Below are 20,989 nucleotides of genomic sequence, written 5' to 3'. Positions count from 1 at the left end.
CCGGGGCACGAACCCGCATCCCCTGCATCGGCAGGCGGACTCTCAACCACTGCACCACCAGGGAAGCCCGACATAATGGCTTTTTAAAAGTTGAATTCAACTAATGCACACATAACATACTTTCAAGAAATATATATATATATGTATATATGTATATATACACACACATGCATATGTGTGTGTATGTGTGCAATATAGTCTTAAAAGGAGAACAAGGGAATGATGACAGGATTCAGAATAGGAGCAGTTATTAAAAATTAATTAACTGAATGAAGTGAGCCATGCATGGACTAATGATGAGAACGTGTCATGAAACAAGGATTAAGAGATTAATGATAATCATAGTAATAGTAATAATAATAAATGTTTATTATAGGAAGTTCAATAAAAGAGAAATATGGGGCATCCTGAAAGTGTGTACTTGCTGTACTTGATCTACTCTGGGGGCTCCAGGAAGGCTTCCATGAGGAAGTGACTTGTGTGCTTAGCTTGAGGGATGAATAGTAACTAAGCAGGTGAAAAGGTCAAGGAAGAACACTGCAGACGGAGAGAACAGCCTGCATCAAGGCCTTGAAGTGGGAAGGAGTGACATAAGTTCAAAGCCCTGAAGTGTAATCAATGTGGCTGAGGGCAGAGGAAAAAAGGGGACAGAATATAAGAGATGATGCAGGGAGGTAAGTGGGTTGGGACCAACTCTTTCTGAGCGTTTTAAAGGATTTTCGTTTTATCCTAAAATAGGAAATTGTTCAAGGAATTTATACAGAACTTAATTAGTTTGAGTTTTCTTTGCTCACACTTTTGTTTCTTTGGGGTTAATTCCTAGATTGAAAGGTACATAGAAATATATTCATGTTTCAAGATTTGGGGTATATACTGCCAAGTTGCCCTCAAGAAAGCTTATAAAATACACTTTTCCACCTACAGTGTGCGATATAGCATGGTTGTACGAATGCCAGCATTGAGCATTAAACATTAAAAAAGATTTCCAGTATAGAAGGATAGAGACATAATTGTTGCTTTGTGTCTATTTTATTATGAACATTGAAATTTAGAAAGTGCATATATGCAGTTTGTCAGATTGTGTTTTAAAATATTAAAAAATATTTTAGTCAGTATTAAACATTTTTTTATCCTAATAGTTTTTTTTTTTCCTGTTACTTCCAAAAAGGACTATAGCATTTTAGCCAAATGATTAAGCTAAACAAGTTGTTCAACTTAGAGAAAATGTGATTCAATACCAAGTAAGGACTCAAGAAGTTTGGAATAATTGAACTGGTAGCTTACTTTCTTCAGAGTCTACAAAACAATAAATTTTCCAAAATTTTTCTCAGTTTGCTCACTGTTGTTTCTTACATCCTACTCCTCTCTGGGTGTTCTTTTCTTCTTACTGAAGTCTATTATTTAATGACTTTCAGTAAGGCTGTGTGGGTGATACATTTCTTAATCTTTGTATGTCTAAAACTGTCTTTATTTTGTACTTATTCTTGCATGATAGGTTGTTTCCACTCAATCCTTAGAAGCTGTTTCTCCAACATCTTATGATATTTATTGCCCTCTGATATCTACTGTCTTCTGATACCAATTGTGTGCTGTCAATCTTACAGTCAGTCAAAAAAGTCATTTTGTCTTTAGTCTCTGGTAGCTTTTAAAATCTTTATCTTTATCATGGGTTATCTGAATTTCACCATGCTCTGTTTTTACTTATGCCACTTTGTAGTCATTGAAAACTTTAAAACACATGTCTTTTTTCAGTTTTAGAAAGTTGTCAGCACTCACACCTCAAATATTGCTTTTTTGCCATTCTCTCCATTTTTTCTTTTGGGACTTCTCAACCTCCCTTTGACTTATGTTAGCATCTCTTTATTTGTCCTCCATCTTTCTTAACTATTTTTTCATGTTTTGAATCTCTGTCTGTCTTTGCTGCATTCTGAGTGAGCTCCTTGCTACTATCTTCTAATTCACTGATTTTATCTTCAATCATGTCCAGTCATGTTTGTCAGCTCTATTAAGAAAACTGTTTAGCTTATTTCTAGGATTTCTCATTTTTTTCTCTTAACCCCTTATTCTTTTTTCATCTCTGCTTTTTAAAAATTGTTTAGAGTTCTCTTGATGGATGTGAATCTATCTTTGATTGTTGAGTACTTTAAACATTTGTATTTTAAGCTCATCTGATCCCAGGCCATACATGTGAGTTGAAGGAAACTGGCAGTAGTAAGAGTAGAGGCCACAGGAGTCTGGGCTCCTGTAATTTACTTATGCCTTTAGGACTGTTAAGCCTGACGTCTATATATCCCTTTCCCTCCAAGACAGAGTGCTGCCCATATGCCCACGTCTGTGGCTTGGTGTTCGTGATGGGCTGCCCAGATTGCATGGTCACTCAGTGACCCCTGCTTAGGCATGCAGTCTCTACTGGAGCCCAGTAGCAAGCTGGCTGCTCCTTCTCAAAGCAGGTATGATTGTGTTGGAACAGGGCATGACTTTGCTCTCAGTTCCTAGGGGGTCATTCTGTGACTCTGCTGTTAGGGTTTGACAGAGGCTTCATAACCCAGCTTATCTGCCGCAAATACTTTGGGCACCTTTGGAACTGCCAAGTTGTAAGGCTCAAGGGCAGAGCAGCTGGGACCAGCTGTAGAGCCTTCTGCTCTGGACCACACATAAAGCATACAGCCTTACAGGTAGTTTGGTAAAAGGTTAGGGATAGTACTTTCAAATGTGGTAGAAGTTGCCTCCAAAACCCAAAGAGGCCCCGAGAGGCCTGAGAGGACGGAAGTGGTACTACAGAGCGACAGACCACATCTGGCTCACTGTGTAAGCTTTTTGTAATTGGGCTCTCACTGCATATTCAGTTTTGTACTCGTGAGCATTGTAAAGACTTTGTTGCTTTGATGGTTACATCTCTAGTCTTATTAAGCAACATCCCTGTGGTTTAACTTAAAAACCATTAATGAGAGCAGCTCTCCGAATTCATTCAGAACTCTGTTAAAAGGCATGATTCATAGTGCAGGTTCTTCGAGTGCGGTCGTGCACTTTGTATGTGTAAGGATGCTTTAGCGCGTGTTTGAAGACTTTGTTAAGAATTATCTTTGTCGTTTGCCCGGATAGATGTGACGCCAGCATAGCCAGACTCTCTGCTGAGCACAAAACGACCTATGAGGGGCTCCAGCACTTGAGCAAAGAGCAGCAAGCTGCCAAGCTGATCTTGGAAACGAAAATCAAAGATGCAGAGGGACAGGTATGACCTGTGTCAGGTACCTTTTTGAAAGTGAGTATTTGTTCTTATCGAAGAATAACACGGTGTTGATTATTTCCTGCATGAGAAACTAGGTAGGGCACCCAGCATAAGCATCCCTTTCCTCCTTCCTCCTTCTGTTTCACTGGAGTGTCCCTTTGTGAGTATGCGACCAAAATGCCAAGATTTTTCAGTACAATCCTAATTTTAAAGAGTCTTTCCCCTCATTCTTCAAACAATTAACATGTTCCAAAAATTCTAAATTATATCTCCAAAGCTACCTCTTACACAGGTAAGTGAGCAAAGCATTGTTTTACAGGGCAGTCGTCCCAGTTGGGGTTCAGGAAATAGATACTTTATTCATGAGACTTATGGACTACCTCATCACATAGTTTGTATGTGGGAAAAGATTAGAACAAAGCTAGAGAGCAGGCTGGCTAATAAATTTCAGAGTATTCCACCTTGCAATTCACAGATTAATTTCTCAAAGCAAAACTCTTGGCATTTCAGTTTGTTTTTTGGCTTCTTAGAAGTTCCCCTTTGCCATAATGGGGCCTATCTTCTAGGACTTCCCCTACAGTGGTCCGCCTTACTTGCTATTCTTCATTTAAAGAGAGACTGTTCAATAAAATGGGGTATCTAGTCAATTTACTGGGTTAAACATACTTGTGTGCTAGCTACCTCTGATAAGGATCTAAAGCTACTTATGTAAAAAATAGTTATTATAAAACCTTGAAAGAAAAAGAATAAAATGAAATAAGTCCAATAATTTTCTCTAAAGAAATGTGAGGACAGAATTATGAGATCAGAAAATAGATGCTAAGGAAATACTAAGCTTTCTAGTAGCCAAACCGAGTAAAAAACATATAGAAATCCATAAAAAGAGACATAATTTTTCTTTGTTTCGGATCTGATAAATACTTATTCTGTGAATCTCGAATTAAGGAACATTGACCGTCAGAATTTTTGCAGAAAATAAAGGCGTTTCATAAAGGGCTAGTTTTATATTGTTCAATACATTTTAGTAAAAAGACAAGGGAAATGGATAGGTAGTGGGAGAAAGGAGTGAGAGGGGTTATAGTTTAAAAAGTATATATTCTGGTAACTTAACTTGATACGGAGGTAAACCTGGGATCTCGATGGAATTTGTAAGTGATAAGAATTCCATTCTGTGATTAGCAACCACACTCACTAATGGTAGAAATTCCAAGGTAAAAATGAGTTACATTTTGTGCCAGCAGGGGGAGGTAGTGCTCCTGGGCAGAAGCTGGGCTTTTGCTCATCAGAGACCTGTAGTTAAGTGCTCAGTGCATGATGAATATTTTGGCAGTGCTACTCGTCTGATTTGTTGGGGGTCTTTTTGGCTGTGCCACGCAGCTTGCGGGATTTCAGTTCCCTGACCAGAGAATGAACCTGGGCCACGGCAGTGAAAGCCCAGAATCCTAACCACTAGACCACCAGGGAACTCCTCTGGTCTTCACTTTTTTTTTTTTTTTGCGGTATGCGGGCCTCTCACTGTCGTGGCCTCTCCCGCTGCGGAGCACAGGCTCCGGACGCACAGGCTCAGCGGCCATGGCTCACGGGCCCAGCCACTCTGCGGCATGTGGGATCTTCCCGGACCGGGGCACGAACCCGCGTCCCCTGCATCGGCAGGCGGACTCTGAACCACTGAGCCACGAGGGAAGCCCCTGGTCTTGATTTTTGATGGGTGTGTATAAAAGAAAATGGAAGTGGAGAGATGAGGTGGACTCCTAAATGAATTTATGAAATTAGATTGAATTTAATGCCATTGACTAGAATACAGCTCACTAATGTTTTCTGAAATTACCTCTGAAAAGGTTTGATATGACATTTACAAGCGAAGTTTCTTTTCCAGATTTCTCAGCTTTTGAACAGAGTGGACTTGTCGATATCCGAGCAAAGCACCAAACTGAAGATGTCCCACAGAGACAGTAACCACCAGCTTCAGCTTTTGGATACTAAGTGAGTCATCAACTTAGAAACATCTGTTTTGGTTTAAGTTCTTCATGAGCTTACTCAATACTATAATCCTTTTCCCTTTTGGTTTTTATTTATTGCACAAACAAAGTGAAAACCATAATGGAAGTTCACAGGAAAATTTCCTTGTAGCCTGTTGCCACTTTACCTTCCTAATTATTGTTTTTAGTGATTGGACAATAACCAATCTGTTTATCCAACAAATATTTCTTGAATATGGCCTAGGTGCTGAGGATCCAGTAATGAAGAAAAACAGGCTCTGTTCTTATCCTTGCAGAGTTGATAGTCTAGGGAGCTGATGAGTATTAATCGAATAATGACCTAAATATAGCACACTAAATATGGTGCATGCTATATTATCACTAATGGTGATAAGTGCTTTGAAGGAAAGATACGTGGTTGTGGTACGCTGAATAATGGTTCCTCCAAATATCTCCACATTCTAATCCCTGTGACTATTATATGGCAAACAGGGACTTTGCAAATGTGATTAGATTAAAGATCTTAAGATGAGTAGATGATACAGTGTTATCTATGTAAACCCGATGTGATAGTCCCTAGAGTCCCTATAAGAGGGAGGCAGGAGGGTCAGAATCAGGAGAGAAGGCCATGTGACAACAGAAGCGGGAGATTGGAGTGTGATGTGCTATGAAGATGGGGGAGGGGGCCATGAGCCATGGAAGACAGGCGGCCATAGGGGCTTAAAAAGGTGAGGAAACTGTTCTCCCCTCAGAGCTTCCAGAAGGGACCACCTCTGCTCCAGTGAAAACTGATTTCAGACTTCTGGCCTTCAGAACCAAAAGGGAATGACTGTGTTGTTTCAAGCCACCAAGTGTGTGGTGACGTGTCACAGTAGCCGTGGGAAGCTAATAGGGTGGTGCTGTGAGAATGAGTAACAAGCCTGGTTGTGGGACCTTCCGGAGGAGGCGATGTTGGGAGTGAGAGCTGAAGCACGAATGGCATTCACGAGGAAAAGAGTGAGGTGAAGACACAGGAGATGGAATAGCCTGTCGCGGGAGGAATGTGACATGAGGGAAACTGCAGGGTGCAGAGGGGGCTGAACAGAGCGTGCTGGTGGGGAATGAGGCTGGAGGGGAGGTGGGCCAGCATGCAGGGCCCTGTAGACAGTGTTCAGGACACCTTGTTTCTTTCCCTGGAGCCATAAGGAGCCGTTGGGGGATTTTAAGCAGATAGGGTGATATATTCAGATGCATATGTTATTTTTTTTAAATGGCCTTGATTGCAGTTGGAATATGGATCACAGAGGCTGAAGCAGAGGTGGGGACGTCGGCTGGGGGGGGGCATTGTTGCAGGCGTCTAGGTGAGAGAGTTCTGCACCTCGGGGCTGCTGAGCTGTCTAGTTAAGGACCCTCTAATGTGTTGTACTTTGCATTGTGTTTTAGTGACACTTTAAACTGGACTTGCCCCCACTGAAACTCATCTGCTGCTCTTCTGCTCAATCACAGAACCATACACTTTTCCCTGTCATGAATCTTCATGAGCTTGGCATTTTCCTGCCAAAGCAGAGCCAGTAGTGACCATATATGTGTATGTGTGTGTGTGTTTGTGTATTTGACTTATATTTTTTAAAATATGACTTCAGTATGGAACTTGGTTAGAGGCTTGTGGAAGTTTTAAATTTATTATTCTCCTGGTTCTTTTATCTCATTCTCTCCATGCTTAATGCCATTTTAGGGTTTTGGCTGATTTAACAGGAATTCTCTTATGAAAACCATGTTTCCTTTCCTCTAATTATCTGTATTTATATCATTACTGAGTTATGTCACTCTTTCTCATAGATTCTGCAGTCTTGCCAAGTACAGAAAGATCTCCCATCCCCTTCCTTCCATCGCACAGGAAGAAAATAAACATCTTAGTATTTTTTCTTCCTTAGTAGATATTATTAGCAATCATGAACATCTTTATTTTTCTTCCTACAATTTAAAGTCCAGAAATCTAGACACAAAGGCTGTTCACAGAGGTAAGGGGACCAAGCCTGGGGCCTGTGTAAGGTAGAAGGACAGATTAGAGACCCAAAAGGTAAAACCCTGGTTGGATGAACTAGGAGAAAAAAAAAATATTCCACAGAGACATCATAAGGAAACTTTCCTGTCGAAATCTTGATTCTGGGTAGAAGGGTAAAAGGCATTCCTTGAAAATTCAGGACCACAGTACAACTTTTACATGAATTTAGAGTTAGAATTCACATTACCCAAGCACATTGAAGAAACCAGAATAAGTAATTTATCTTAGAATGATCTTGATTTGGTAGTGGCCCGAGATGCCTGGCAGAATCAAATGCAAATACTCAGTCTTCAAGTCTTCCCACAGACATGAAATTCTAAGGAACATGAATGTACAGTCAAATTGTAGGCCAGGGGACCTAACATCTCACATGTCTCACAGACAGAAAACCAAAACATAAAACAGAAGTAATATTGTCAAATTCAGTAAAGACTTTAAAAATGGACCCCATCAGAAATTGTAGGCCAACACAAGGGGAAAAAATCACATAAGTAATAGAGTGAGAAGAAACAACAATAAGCAGAATCAGACTTCTAAATACTGCATATATAGAAATTCTTGGATAAAGTAATGTGTGTGTATATATGTATGTATGTGTATGTGTGGGTATTCACACACATACACATTTTGAAGGTACAACTAAGGAATAAAAGCTTACCAAAAATGAACAGTCAGGGGAATTCCCTGGCGGTCCAGTGGTTAGGGCTCTGTGCTCTCACTGCTGAGGGCCTGGGTTCAAGCCCTGGTCGGGGAACTAAAATCCCACAGGTGACATGGTGTGGCCAGAAAAAAACCCAACAGAATTGACAGACAGCCAAATTGAGCTTCTAGAAATTTAATCATTGAAAATAAAATGTAACTTCTTGCCTCACCTGACCAGGGAGCCTGAACAGTGACCCAGATGGTCTTGGAGTCCAGCCTATAACCCTAGAAGTGGAGCGCAGCCTATGGCCCCACTTGATTGCCGAGTAGAGCCTTTGGCTTTGCCCAAGCAAGGAACCCAACCAACAACCCGTCCTAAAAGCAGAACATACCCAGTGACCTTACCTGACTAGGGAGCCCAGAGAGCAACCCCACTCAACCACAGAGCACAGCCTGCAGCTCCACCTGACTGCACGGTACAGCTGGTGGCCCTGCCTGACCAGGGATCCCGGCCAGTGACCTTACTCATCAGGGGTGCACAACCAGCAGCCTGCCCAGTTGTGGAGCCTCAGGCCCCATCATGGAGTCATCAACCAGCACCAGCACTATGCTAGGGAACACAGTGACCCCACCGGACCAGAGGGAACTGCAGAGTCTAGCTGGTGGCTCCATTTGACTGTGCGACCCAGCTAGCAGCCCTGCCTTCCCTGGGAGCTCAGCCAGTAGGATCACCTGACCATATAGCCCAGCCAGCAGTCCCCCACCACTCACACCTCAGCCCTGCCCAACTAGAGACTTAACAGACGTATATAGAGCACTCCATCCAACAGCTGCAGAATATACATTCTTCTTAAGTGCACACAGAACATTCTCAGGATAGATCATATGTTAGGTGACAAAACAAGTCTTAACAAATTAAAGAAGAGTGAAATCATGTTAAGTACCTTTTCAAACCAAAATGGTATGAAACTAAAAATTAATGACAAGAGTAAATTTGTAAAATTCACAAATATGTGAAAATTAAAGAACACACCCCTGAACAACCAGTGGGTCAAAGAAGATCAAAAGGGAAATTTGAAAAATCTTGAAACAAATGAAAATGGAAACGCAACATACCAAAACTTGTGGGATGCCACCAAGGCAGTTCTATGAGGAAAGTTTACAGTGATAAACGCCTACATGGAGAAAAAAGAAAGACCTTGAATAAACGACCTACCTTTGTACCTCAAGGAATTAGAAGAAGAATAAACTAAGCCCAAAGATAGCAGAAGGAAGGAAATGATAAAGATTAGGCCAGAAATAAACGAAATAGAGAGTAGGAAATAACAGAAAAACAAGTGGGGGAAAAATCAGTAAAACTAATTGTTAAGCCAAATAGACAAAACTTTAGCTAGACTAACCCAGACAAAAAGAAAGAAGACTCAAATAAATAAAATTATAAATGAAAGAGGAGATACTATAACTGATAACACAGAAATACAGAGGATCATAAGAGACTACTATGCACAATCATATGCCAACAAGTTGGATAACTTAGAAGACATGAATAAATTCCTGAAACAACCTACTAAGACTGAATCATGAAGAAATAGAAAATCTGAACAGACCAACAATGATGAGAAAGGAGATTATATCAGTAATCAAAAACCTCTCAACAAAGAAAAGTCCAGGACCAGATAGCTTCGTGAGTGGATTCTAACAAACATTTAAAGAAGAATTAATGCCAGTCATCCTCAAACACTTCCAAAAAGCTGGAGAGAACCCTTCCAAACTCATTTTATGAGACCAGCATTACCCTGATACCAAAACCAGATAGACGTTACAAGAAAAGAAAATTACTGGCCAATATCCCTGGTGAACATAGATGCAAAAATCTCAAAATGCTAAGAAACCAATTCAACAGCACATTAAAAGAATCATCCACCATGATCAACTGGGATTTATCCCTGGGATGCAAGGATGTTTCAATGTACACAAATCAATCAGTGTGATACCTCACATTAACAGAATGAAGGATAAAAATCATTCGATGCCACCAAGGCAGTTCTATGAGGAAAGTTTACAGTGATAAACGCCTACATGGAGAAAAAAGAAAGACCTTGAATAAACGACCTACCTTTGTACCTCAAGGAATTAGAAGAAGAATAAACTAAGCCCAAAGATAGCAGAAGGAAGGAAATGATAAAGATTAGGCCAGAAATAAACGAAATAGAGAGTAGGAAATAACAGAAAAACAAGTGGGGGAAAAATCAGTAAAACTAATTGTTAAGCCAAATAGACAAAACTTTAGCTAGACTAACCCAGACAAAAAGAAAGAAGACTCAAATAAATAAAATTATAAATGAAAGAGGAGATACTATAACTGATAACACAGAAATACAGAGGATCATAAGAGACTACTATGCACAATCATATGCCAACAAGTTGGATAACTTAGAAGACATGAATAAATTCCTGAAACAACCTACTAAGACTGAATCATGAAGAAATAGAAAATCTGAACAGACCAACAATGATGAGAAAGGAGATTATATCAGTAATCAAAAACCTCTCAACAAAGAAAAGTCCAGGACCAGATAGCTTCGTGAGTGGATTCTAACAAACATTTAAAGAAGAATTAATGCCAGTCATCCTCAAACACTTCCAAAAAGCTGGAGAGAACCCTTCCAAACTCATTTTATGAGACCAGCATTACCCTGATACCAAAACCAGATAGACGTTACAAGAAAAGAAAATTACTGGCCAATATCCCTGGTGAACATAGATGCAAAAATCTCAAAATGCTAAGAAACCAATTCAACAGCACATTAAAAGAATCATCCACCATGATCAACTGGGATTTATCCCTGGGATGCAAGGATGTTTCAATGTACACAAATCAATCAGTGTGATACCTCACATTAACAGAATGAAGGATAAAAATCATTCGATTGGGCTTCCCTGGTGGCACAGTGGTTGAGAGTCCGCCTGCCGATGCAGGGGACACGGGTTCATGCCCCGGTCCGGGAAGATCCCACATGCCGCGGAGTGGCTGGGCCCATGAGCCATGGCTGCTGAGCCTGCACGTCCGGAGCCTGTTGCTCTGCAATGGGAGAGGCCACAACAGTGAGAGGCCCGCGTACCGCAAAAAAAAAAATCGTTCGATCATCTCAATAGATGTGGAAAAAGCACTTGACAAAATTCGACATCATAATAAAGACTCTCAACAATTTGGGTATAGAAAAAATGAATCTCAACATAATAAAGTGCACACATGACAAGACCACAGCTAATCTAATACTTGATGAAATTTTGAAAGCTTTTTCTCTAAGATCAGAAACAAGACAAGGATGCCCACTCTCACCAATTCTGTTCAACATAGTGCTGGAACTCTTGGCCAGAGCAGTTAGGCAAGAAAAAGAAATGAAAGGCATTCAAATCAGAAAAGAAGAAGCCAAATTATCCCTGCTTGCAGATGATATGATCTTATAGAGAAAACTCTAAGGACTCCATCAAAGAACTATTAGAATAAATGAATTCAGTAAAGCTGCTGTGCTCCATGGTCAGTCTCCCAGGTTAGGTGGGGCTCCATAGTTGGGCAGGACTGCTGGCTTGGCTTCCTGCCCAGGTAAGGCTGAGAAGCTTTGTTTTTGATGATATGACCAAGAAGTTTACTTATCACTTCCTCATGTGTCTCATTGCCTGGCTTAGCCATAGGGCCACACGTAGCTGCCAGGGAGGCTGAGAAGTGTAGTTTTGACTAGGTAGCCGTGGATCCAGTTCACATTTGAGGGTTTCTTAATAGGGAAGAAGAGGAGAACAGATACTGCAGAGAATTGGGGGCTTCTACCACAGGGGGTGTTCATTTTATTATTATTATTAAGTCACATATATTCTAGTGTACTTTTATTACTTTCATAATAAAAACAAAAGGGGAGGCAGCAAGCGTGGGGTGTTATCTTAAGGTATGTGGAAAGGGAGAGTTATATAGGAATAGAAGTTGGGGGTTGTTGTTTTTTTAATCTTCTGTTTGGTTTAAATTAAGAAATATCTGTATGGGGCAAGCGCAATTTGGAGAACATTAGAGAGATAGGGAGCCAGGCTCCAGGCCTGGGAGGTAAGAGGGAGGAGGAGGAAGAGTCCAGGGCAAGAGGGGAGCCTGGAGGGGAGCCAGGCTACTGTGTCCTTTGAGCCAAGAGCACCCTGGACCCTCTGAGCTGCAAAGATTAGTACGTGGTGTGGCTCTCTGTCACTGTGTGACACCTTGGTGTCCACACTGTCAGCCCTGCACGGGTGGGAGTATTATTAGGCGCTTTTCTGTTACATCCTCCTTTCCTCCCTTCCCAATGTAGCGCTAAGTGCAATTCTAAGAAAAAGGTAAGTGAGCTGAATTTAGTGCTGATATATTTCTGAGATTTGATAGTCAGAGACTGAGACTGTTTGATGTCATATTAAAATGGTTTTATGACTAACTTGCTAACTTCCTTATTTTAGATTTAAAGGTACAGTTGAGGAACTCAGTAACCAGATTTTATCTGCACGGAATTGGTTGCAACAGGAACAAGAACGGATGGAAAAAGAACTTTTACAGAGAATCGATCAGCTTTCCTTGGTTGTTAAGGAAAACAGTGTAGGTGTTGATGTTCAGCCATAAACATAGTAAAGTTATTCGGTGGGACCTGCAATGTTTGAATACTACCTCGTAACTTATCATTGATTTATTTAGCACCACATTAAGCTGTTACAGTTGTTTCTTGCCTTAGAATCTCTTTCCATGGTTCATATTGACTCTTTGTGTTTGTTATAGAGAGACAGAGCACTTTGACTTGTTTTGGTTAACAAAGACTAAGTAGAAATTTTCAGTGCAAATTTCAGTGAAAATTTCAGTAGAAATTTTCAGCTAAGATGAAGCCAAATCCAGACCTTAATGAACCAAATTGTCCAGCTGCATTTACAATTACATACTTCATTTAGTTTGTTTTAATTCTGCAATCTGGTAGAAACAGTGTTGACTAGATTTCTCCCTCCAGGCCCCTCCATCAAACTATAAACCCAGTATGAGGTGTCACAGTGCAAGATCTAAACAGAACCCAGTTTTCTTTTCCATGTTCCTTCTCATTTTACCCCACTCTCCTGCAGAACTAAGGTTTGCAGAACTACTCAAAAATCATATCAAGAAAGCCTTGCATATATAGTATTCAATATCAGTACTTGGCAAGCAGTTGTTTTTTGGTTTGGTTATCTAGCCTGACCATCTCCCTCTCCCTTCTCTTTTCTTTCACTGCTTCCTCCCCTTGGACTTTGATGGAGCATAAGTGACTGGTGTAGATTGCATCTCTGGCTCTGCTCTCTCTCGATGCTGAGCTGTTGAATTGCAGACTGTGCACTGAACACATCAAGAGAGTTTTGTTATGCTGTAGCCCCCTTACAGCTTGATGTTTGTACTCTTGGCCTCTAAAGCTTGCCTGCAGACCCAGATTCTCATAAGAACCAAGCATAGTGGAGAGGAAAGGAAAGAAAATATTCTGCTTCAAATATTTCTTTACACGTCTCCATATTTTTATCAGATCTCCTGATTTACTTAGATTCATAGTAATACATTTGTAGGCTTCTAGGTCTTTGGAGCACTATTTTTACATCTAGATAGGCTTAATAACTAACAATAAACTCCAGGATAATGGTGACTTTAATATGATAGAAGCTTATCTATCTTTCACATAAAAGAAGTCGGGTGTAGGAATCACAGGACTAATGTGGTAGCTTGTCAGTCCTCAGTGACCCATGATTTTTCTGGTTTAACTCTCTGCCAGTCCTAGAGAATGATCCTTGTACTCATAGTTCAAGATGGCCGCTAGAGCTCCAGCCATTACCTCTTAATTCCAAGAACAGAAGAAAGAAAGAAGAGGCAAGGATATGCCTCAGCTATTTTTTAACTTTTCCTGGAAGTTGCCACATATGTTTGTACTTATATCTCATTAGCCAGAACTTAATCATATGGCCACAGCAAACTCAGGAGACAATAGAAAAGGTAGTCTTTACTCTGGGTGACCTTCCAGCCAGCTGAAAATCAGGGATCTGTTATGGAAGAGGGGGAGAATGGATACTGGGGTGAGCAACAAGCAACCTTTGCAATTCTGTTCCCTGCAGATTGTTCTTAAATGGTATTATGACTGATGCGAATGCGTCAGACTCTTTGGAGTAATCAAGTCCCATTCTTATCATGGATCTCAGGGAGCCAGTGAAAGGGACATGGAGAAGAGGCTCAGCCAGATGTCAGCCAGACTGGACAGAATAGAAGAGAGTCAAAAGAAGAATATGGAGGTACAGAGGACAAAACAAGAAGAGGAGAAGGTGCATGGGCGAATCAGCAAGCTTGAGTTACAGATGACCGAGGACATGAAAGAAATGAAAGCAGAAGTTGATGCGGGTAGGCCAAAAAGAAAACAGTTCTCTGGGTCATTTTCTATTTGATCTAAAAGCCAATGAATTAGTATTACCCTACAGCTACCACAAACCTAGCTGATGAAAGTGTCCTTAGGTGATTTTCTAAGTAGCTGTGGTATATTGAACGAAAATGTTGCTTCATTGCCAAGGACATGAAGATAGACCTCGAGAGACAGGCAAACAAACCTAAAATCGCTTAGCTTGCAACTGATGTACATTTTCTTTAGTGCCATCTGCAGATTCTTTTCTGATCAAAGCCAAGGTCAATATGCCTCAGAAATAAGCATATATCTTTTTTTTTTAGGCTTAAATACTTTCTTTATTCTCTATTTACTAAATTTGTCTCCAATGCTTATTTGATCCATTATATAATCTAGCAACAAAGAACTAGACAATGTATAGGGAATAAGACAAAATGAAATCTTAACAAAATTAAAAGAGAATATTTTTATTCTTTAAAATTAAATACTATTAAAACTAAAATGCATTGTTTTCTTCTCTGTTAAAAGCATTTTATATGTGTATATATAAAGCATATATCTTTGAGGGGCCTTTGAAGGCCTATTTTATACTGCTGGCAGTATCCCACCACGGCAATGAATGATTTTCCTCTGCTCAAAAGTCCACAGGGCCCATTCCTCCACACTTGTTTAGAAGACAGTGTTAGAGATGATTTTAAGTTCTGAAGTGCTGCCAGGTAAAGGAAGGATTCGATTTATCCTCTGAACTCAGGAATACAGAACTGGGACCAATAACTGGAAGTTACCTGAAGACAGATTTTAACTCAGTATGAAGCAGAAGTATCTACAGTTAACGGTCCTAGAAAGACACGGGTGCTTTGTGAGCCTGACAGCTCTTTACTGAAAGTATTTAAGTGAAGACTTGTTGACCATGGTCAGGAAAGAGAAGACAGTCGGGTGGTGTGGGAAGGGGAACTATATTATCTCCTGATTCCTTCCAGTTTTCTGGTTCTGTGAATTTTCTTCATGGAATTGTTCTATTTTGGCCACATGGAAATAAAAATAGTTAGTTATCCCAAGAATAATTTTGTTGTAACCACCACAAGGTGACTCTTTTATTTAAGGAGAAGCTGCTATTAAATTTATGAATTTTAGAACTTGTGAAGATAAAAATGAATTTTCTTTCTTGGTCTTTTGGTCTTTTGGGTAGAATATGGTATTTGAATATTTTATTGATGGTTAACTTTGCATCATTTGCTGAGTGGATTTATTATCAGCTATCCAACGTATCACTGAGGTTTTGAATAGTTAGTACCTAATAAGAAATGCATATGAGCCTTTTAAAAATTAAAAGTATTGACTTTTTCTTGTTAACAAAAACAAACTTCTTAGTGGGAAATCATAAAGCTCAAAAAAAAAACCAAACCAAAAATACCTCCTATATTACCCAGAGTTCTTTTTTATGTATATTATCTTTCTATACATACAGGATATATATATGCTTTTCCAAATACAGGCTCATGCAGTACATGCTGATTTGTAACCTACTCTTTTATTTAGTAATATGTTGTATCTTTTCATTCAGTAAGGACATTATTTTTTTAGCTCATTTATTATTATTAATATTATTATTATTATTATTATTTTGGCTGCACCACGTGGCTTGCGGGATCTTTAGTTCCCTGACCAGGATTGAACCCAGGCCCTCGGCAGCGAAAGTACCGAGTCCTAACCACTGGACCACCAGGGAATTCCCAACAAAATTATTTTTAATAAGGAATTTTTATACTTCTTTTTCATGAATTGTTACATAAAGAAGATTTTCTGAGAGAAAATTCTAAATATGCTAATGAAGATAAGATGTTTTTGACACTTATTTTAAAAACCAATAGGGGGGCTTCCCCGGTGGCGCAGTGGTTGCGAGTCCGCCTCCCGATGCAGGGGTCGTGGGTTCGTGCCCCGGTCCGCGGGGATCCCGCGTGCCGCGGAGCGGCTGGGCCCGTGGGCCATGGCCGCTGGGCCTGCGCGTCCGGAGCCTGTGCTCCGCAATGGGAGAGGCCACTGCGGTGAGAGGCCCGCGTACCGCAAAAAAAAAAAAAGTGTTGTTATTGTAAACTAGTTGTTTTTTCTTTTCATTGATTTATGAAGTATCCAATAGGGGACTTCCCTGGTGGAGCAGTGGTTAAGAATCCACCTGCCAATGCAGGGGACATGGATGGGTTCGATCCCTGGTCCAGGAAGTTCCCACATGCCGCGGAGCAACTAAGCCTGTGCACCACAACTACTGAGCCTGCACTCTAGAGCCTGTGAGCCACAACTACTGAGCCCGTGAGCCACAACAACTGAAGCCCACGCACCTAGAGCCCATGCTCTGCAACAAGAGAAGCCATTGCAGTGCGAAGCCCACGAACCGCAACAAACAGTAGCCCCTGCTCACTGCAACTAGAGAAAGCCCGTGCGCAGCAACGAAGACCCAAAGGAGCCAAAAATAAATTAATTAATTAATTTTAAAAAAACCAATAAGAATATAGAATAATACAAAATTACCTTTTGATTGGGAATTTTTTCTATTTTTAGCTTTTTATTTTTATTTTTATTTATTTATTTTTTGTGGTACGCGGGCCTCTCACTGTTGTGGCCTCTCCCGTTGCGGAGCAACAGGCTCCGGACGCGTAGGCTCAGCGGCCATGGCTCACGGGCCCAGCCGCTCCGCGGCATGTGGGATCTTCCTGAACCGGGGCACGAACCCATGTCCCCTGCATCGGCAGGTGGACTCTCAACCACTGCGCCACCAGGGAAGCCCTTAGCTTTTTATTTTGAAATAATTTCAAATTTAATAAAACCGTTAAAGACTAGTCCAAAAACTATACATCTTTCACTTAGATTCACCAATTGTTAATACTTTTGAAATTTGCTTAATGTGTGAACGTGTGTGTGAATATAATTTTTTTTCCTAAATCTTTTGGGAATAAGTTGCAGAAGCCGGAATACCTTTTTACCCCTATATTATTTCAATGTATATACCCTAAGAACAAGGACATTCTCTTAAGTAATTATGGTACAATGTAATATTGATTAAACATTTTTCTTTTTTTTTTTTTTAAGGAATTTTGCCTTTTAAAAAAAATTTATTTCTTTATTTCTTTATTTTTGCCGTGTTGGGTCTTCGTTTCTGCGCGAGGGCTTTCTCTAGTTGCTGCGAGCCGGGCCACTCCTCATCGCGGTGTGTGGGCCTCTCACTATCGCGGCCTCTCTTGTTGCGAAGCACAGGCTCCAGACGTGCAGGCTCAATAGTTGTGGCTCACGGGGCTAGTTGCTCTGCGGCATGTGGGATCTTCCCAGACCAGGGCTCGAACCCGTGTCCCCTGCATCGGCAGGCAGATTCTCAACCACTGCGCCACCAGGGAAGCCCTGATGAAACATTTTTCAATACTCAACTTTCAAGTTTCACCATTGTTTCCTTTACAGCAAACCTTCCCCAGTCCAGAATCACATATCATATTTAGTTATCATGTTTCTTTATTTTAGTCTCCTTTAATCTAGGTCAGTTCCACAGTAATGTTGTCATCATTAAAGAGCACAAGCCAGCATTTTGTGGAGTGTCCCACAGTTTGGATCTGTTTGCTTCCTTTTAATTAGATTCAGGGTGTGCATTTTGAACAGAAATGCCACAGAAGTGATGTGTCCTTCCCAGGGTTTTCTTATCGAGGATGCATGATGTTGGTTCCTCCCAGTGTTGGTGAAGTTAGCTTTGATCTCTTGGTTAAAGTGGTGTCTGTCAGATTTCTCCACTGTAATATTTCCTTTTTCCCTTTGTATCTGTAGGGAGATACTCTGAAACTAGGTAACTATCCTGTTTCCCATCACACTTTTATTCCAGTAGTTTTAGTATCTATTGATATCTTTTGCCCAGATCAATTATTACTATCTGCTGTAGATTTGATACAGGCTTGTTTTTTAATATTAACTCCTATGAAATTTACCTCTTCTTAAAGGGTTTACAGCCATCTATGAAAGCATAGGATCCCTCAGGCAAGTTCTCGAAGCCAAGATGAAGCTGGACAAGGACCAGCTACAGAAGCAAATCCAACAGATGCAGAAGCCGGAAGCTCCAATGTGAAGGGACTTGGGACATGGACCTCAAAGGTGGTTTTGCCAGTGGGGCCGGGAACTGGATACCTCTGTAGCCAGGCTGTACCTGCATTCAGGATTGTTCTATTCATGGCGTGCATGTGCCGAGAAATGTGTTTTCATGGTTCTAAATGTTTACCTGGAGTCTTGAAAACACTCTCTTTAAAAGTATTACGTACAGTTTTTACCACTTTATTCCACTTCTCTAAATTCAGTGGAATATCCTGCCCTCCCTGGATTTTGAAAGGCTTTTATCCCTTTCGTTTTATGAATGAGAAAAGACTTAACAGTTTTCCGTCGATGCTCGATGCTCTAGCCAAGACTTTACTCTTGAAAAATGTCGTGGTGATTTTTTTAAATTAAGAAGATAATGAATTATCACAGGAATGTGTTGTTCCTCACCCTAAATTAAGAGAATGTCCTGATAGATTAGAATTCAACCCTTGAGTCCATATTTGGATTTTATTATTGTTGTCTGTGCATTTCTTATATTGGTATCTTCTTGTAAATCTTCTGTCTTTTGTAGGGGGGAGGGGATTTAACATTTGGAAAAAAACCTACCATTTATGCAGTGAAAATAGTTTAAAAATTGATAACTGCCATATAGATTACAAATTAAAGTGGAAACTTAAGACAATTATCTAGATAATGCAAGGCACAATTATCTACATCGGCCACCTAGTTATACCAGGTTTTAATATTGAAAACTTTTTTCAATTATCCACCACCTGTATAGTGATAGCCATATATTCAATAACGGAATGGTGGTTAATAGCCTGTTTATTACACAATTAGTTGTTCATTAATTGTAATGGGATGTGAAAATTTTTCAGGCTCTTTGATCTCCTCTCTAAATTTTTCCAAAATTGGCACAAAGTGCTAAGGTTTATATACACTTATTGTAACTATATTCTTGTGCCTTGGTTCTATCACGTCAGTGCACTGTACCCTATAAAAGTTTTGCGGACAAAATAGAAGGCACGATAATACATCAGAATTATGATGTAAAAATGGGATCCTATGTATTTTTTAAATGCTCTAAAAATGTTATCACTGTTAAGATGTTAATCATTCACTATCAGTAACGGAACAGATATTCATACTTTTGTATGGCCAGAGAATCAAATTGATATTGCATTTATAACAATGTTAAGAAACGTTCATTTTGAGCAACTTCGTAGATGATGGGTCTTTTATTTTCAGTCGCTATATTTGATTAGTCATTGAAAATGGGCGCCAGTGCTATTCGTTCACCTATGTCTGTAAAAGCTAATAGCGAGACACACGCCATTCTAAACTATGAGGGTGCCCAGGAAAAAGAAAACAGGGATACTTTGAAAAATTTAAAAACTTTTTTTTTGTTTGCCTAGGACTCAGGAAAATTAAAGCATTTTCTATTTTAGAAGAAATCGTAAATGAAATCTCTAACTGGCTATTACTGTTTACCCATATAAGTTATGCTGCTGAAGTACATAAGAGTTTACCCTCAATGGCTTGACAGATTTTCTTTTTAATTTGGACCTGAGAAGTCATATAAGGAATATGTCATCCAACATATATTTCCTTATTTTGTCACAAATCTTTGCATCTCTATATAGGAAGGCTGTGTCCACTTAATGAAAAAACAAAAAGGTTAATGCTCTTTCGCAATCAGAAAGTGAGTTTCTTTTTGTGATAGAGTAGCCGTGTTTAGTACAGTTCTCCTGGTTTCAGCACAAACCACAGCACCGAGAGCCATGGCCCCTCCAGCGTCTCTCTCCTCTGCGGGCCCCGAGGAGGAGGAGTCAGCATGTGTCACACCTGGGAAGAGGGGGACAGAGGACACCAGCTGGACTCAGGTCAAGGGGTGACGTGAGTGGGTGATGCTTCTAATGCTGCCACCACCATGTCACGAGCTTTGGCGGGGGTTCTCCACCCTGGCTGCAAGTTGGAATCACCTGGGCAGTTCAAAAAGCTACCAACGCCCAGACTGCCCCCCCAGACCAACTAAGTCAGAATCTCTGGGAGGGGATGCAGGCAGCCGCACACGTCAGAGGCCCCTGGGTGACTCACGTGTTGTGAGCCCCGAGCTCCAACGTCCTCTTATCACCAAAGTTTAAATGAGAATCAGCTTCCCTGTAGTTTCCTTTATCAGAAATTTGCAATAAAAAGAATAAAACTTCCAAATCAGTGTGGCGTATGATTTTTAAACTTCTAGGTTTTTAGTGTGAGGTGAAATTTAATTAGGTAAAATACCATAGGAAATCTCCTCTTACTTTTCTGGGGAAACCTTTTGGTGGTTGAAATAAAATGCTCTGAGTCCTGGCAGACCTGCTGGTAAGTGGAAAGTCATGGGGAGCTGCTCCATCCTTGGGTTTCCAGCTACGGGTGTCTTCTCGGCTCTGGAATAACCACGGCTGGCAGCTCCTAGCGTGTGCTGTGTGCCCACGCCACGACCTTGGTGGATGTTCACTCATTTCATTATAACAACAACGAGTTGAGTTAAATACTGTTTGTTTCCCCATTTTACAGATGAGAAAACTGAGTCATGTAAAGGTGAAGCAGCTTGCCCCAAATCCTGCAGCGGGTAAGTGGGAGGCAT

General features: G+C 40.5%; 1 protein-coding gene across 1 annotated transcript in view; it reads left to right on the top strand.

The window, feature by feature from the left end:
• Positions 1 to 19,988, top strand: part of FAM81A (family with sequence similarity 81 member A) — an 82,293-nt gene extending 62,305 nt beyond the window's left edge. Inside the window, exons 5-9 of the mRNA XM_007458889.1 lie at positions 3,103 to 3,232; positions 5,106 to 5,212; positions 12,368 to 12,503; positions 14,105 to 14,300; positions 18,273 to 19,988. Coding sequence (XP_007458951.1) covers positions 3,103 to 3,232; positions 5,106 to 5,212; positions 12,368 to 12,503; positions 14,105 to 14,300; positions 18,273 to 18,397 — 694 coding nt within the window. The 3' untranslated portion in view covers positions 18,398 to 19,988. The remainder of the gene's footprint in view (positions 1 to 3,102; positions 3,233 to 5,105; positions 5,213 to 12,367; positions 12,504 to 14,104; positions 14,301 to 18,272) is intronic.
• The last annotated feature ends 1,001 nt before the right edge of the window (positions 19,989 to 20,989 follow it).

Source organism: Lipotes vexillifer, unplaced genomic scaffold (genome assembly GCF_000442215.2).
Source record: "Lipotes vexillifer unplaced genomic scaffold, Lipotes_vexillifer_v1.1 scaffold102, whole genome shotgun sequence".
NCBI lineage: Eukaryota > Metazoa > Chordata > Mammalia > Artiodactyla > Lipotidae > Lipotes > Lipotes vexillifer.
The sequence above is the reverse complement of the archived record's forward strand: the minus strand, read 5'-3'. Positions and strand labels throughout refer to the sequence as shown.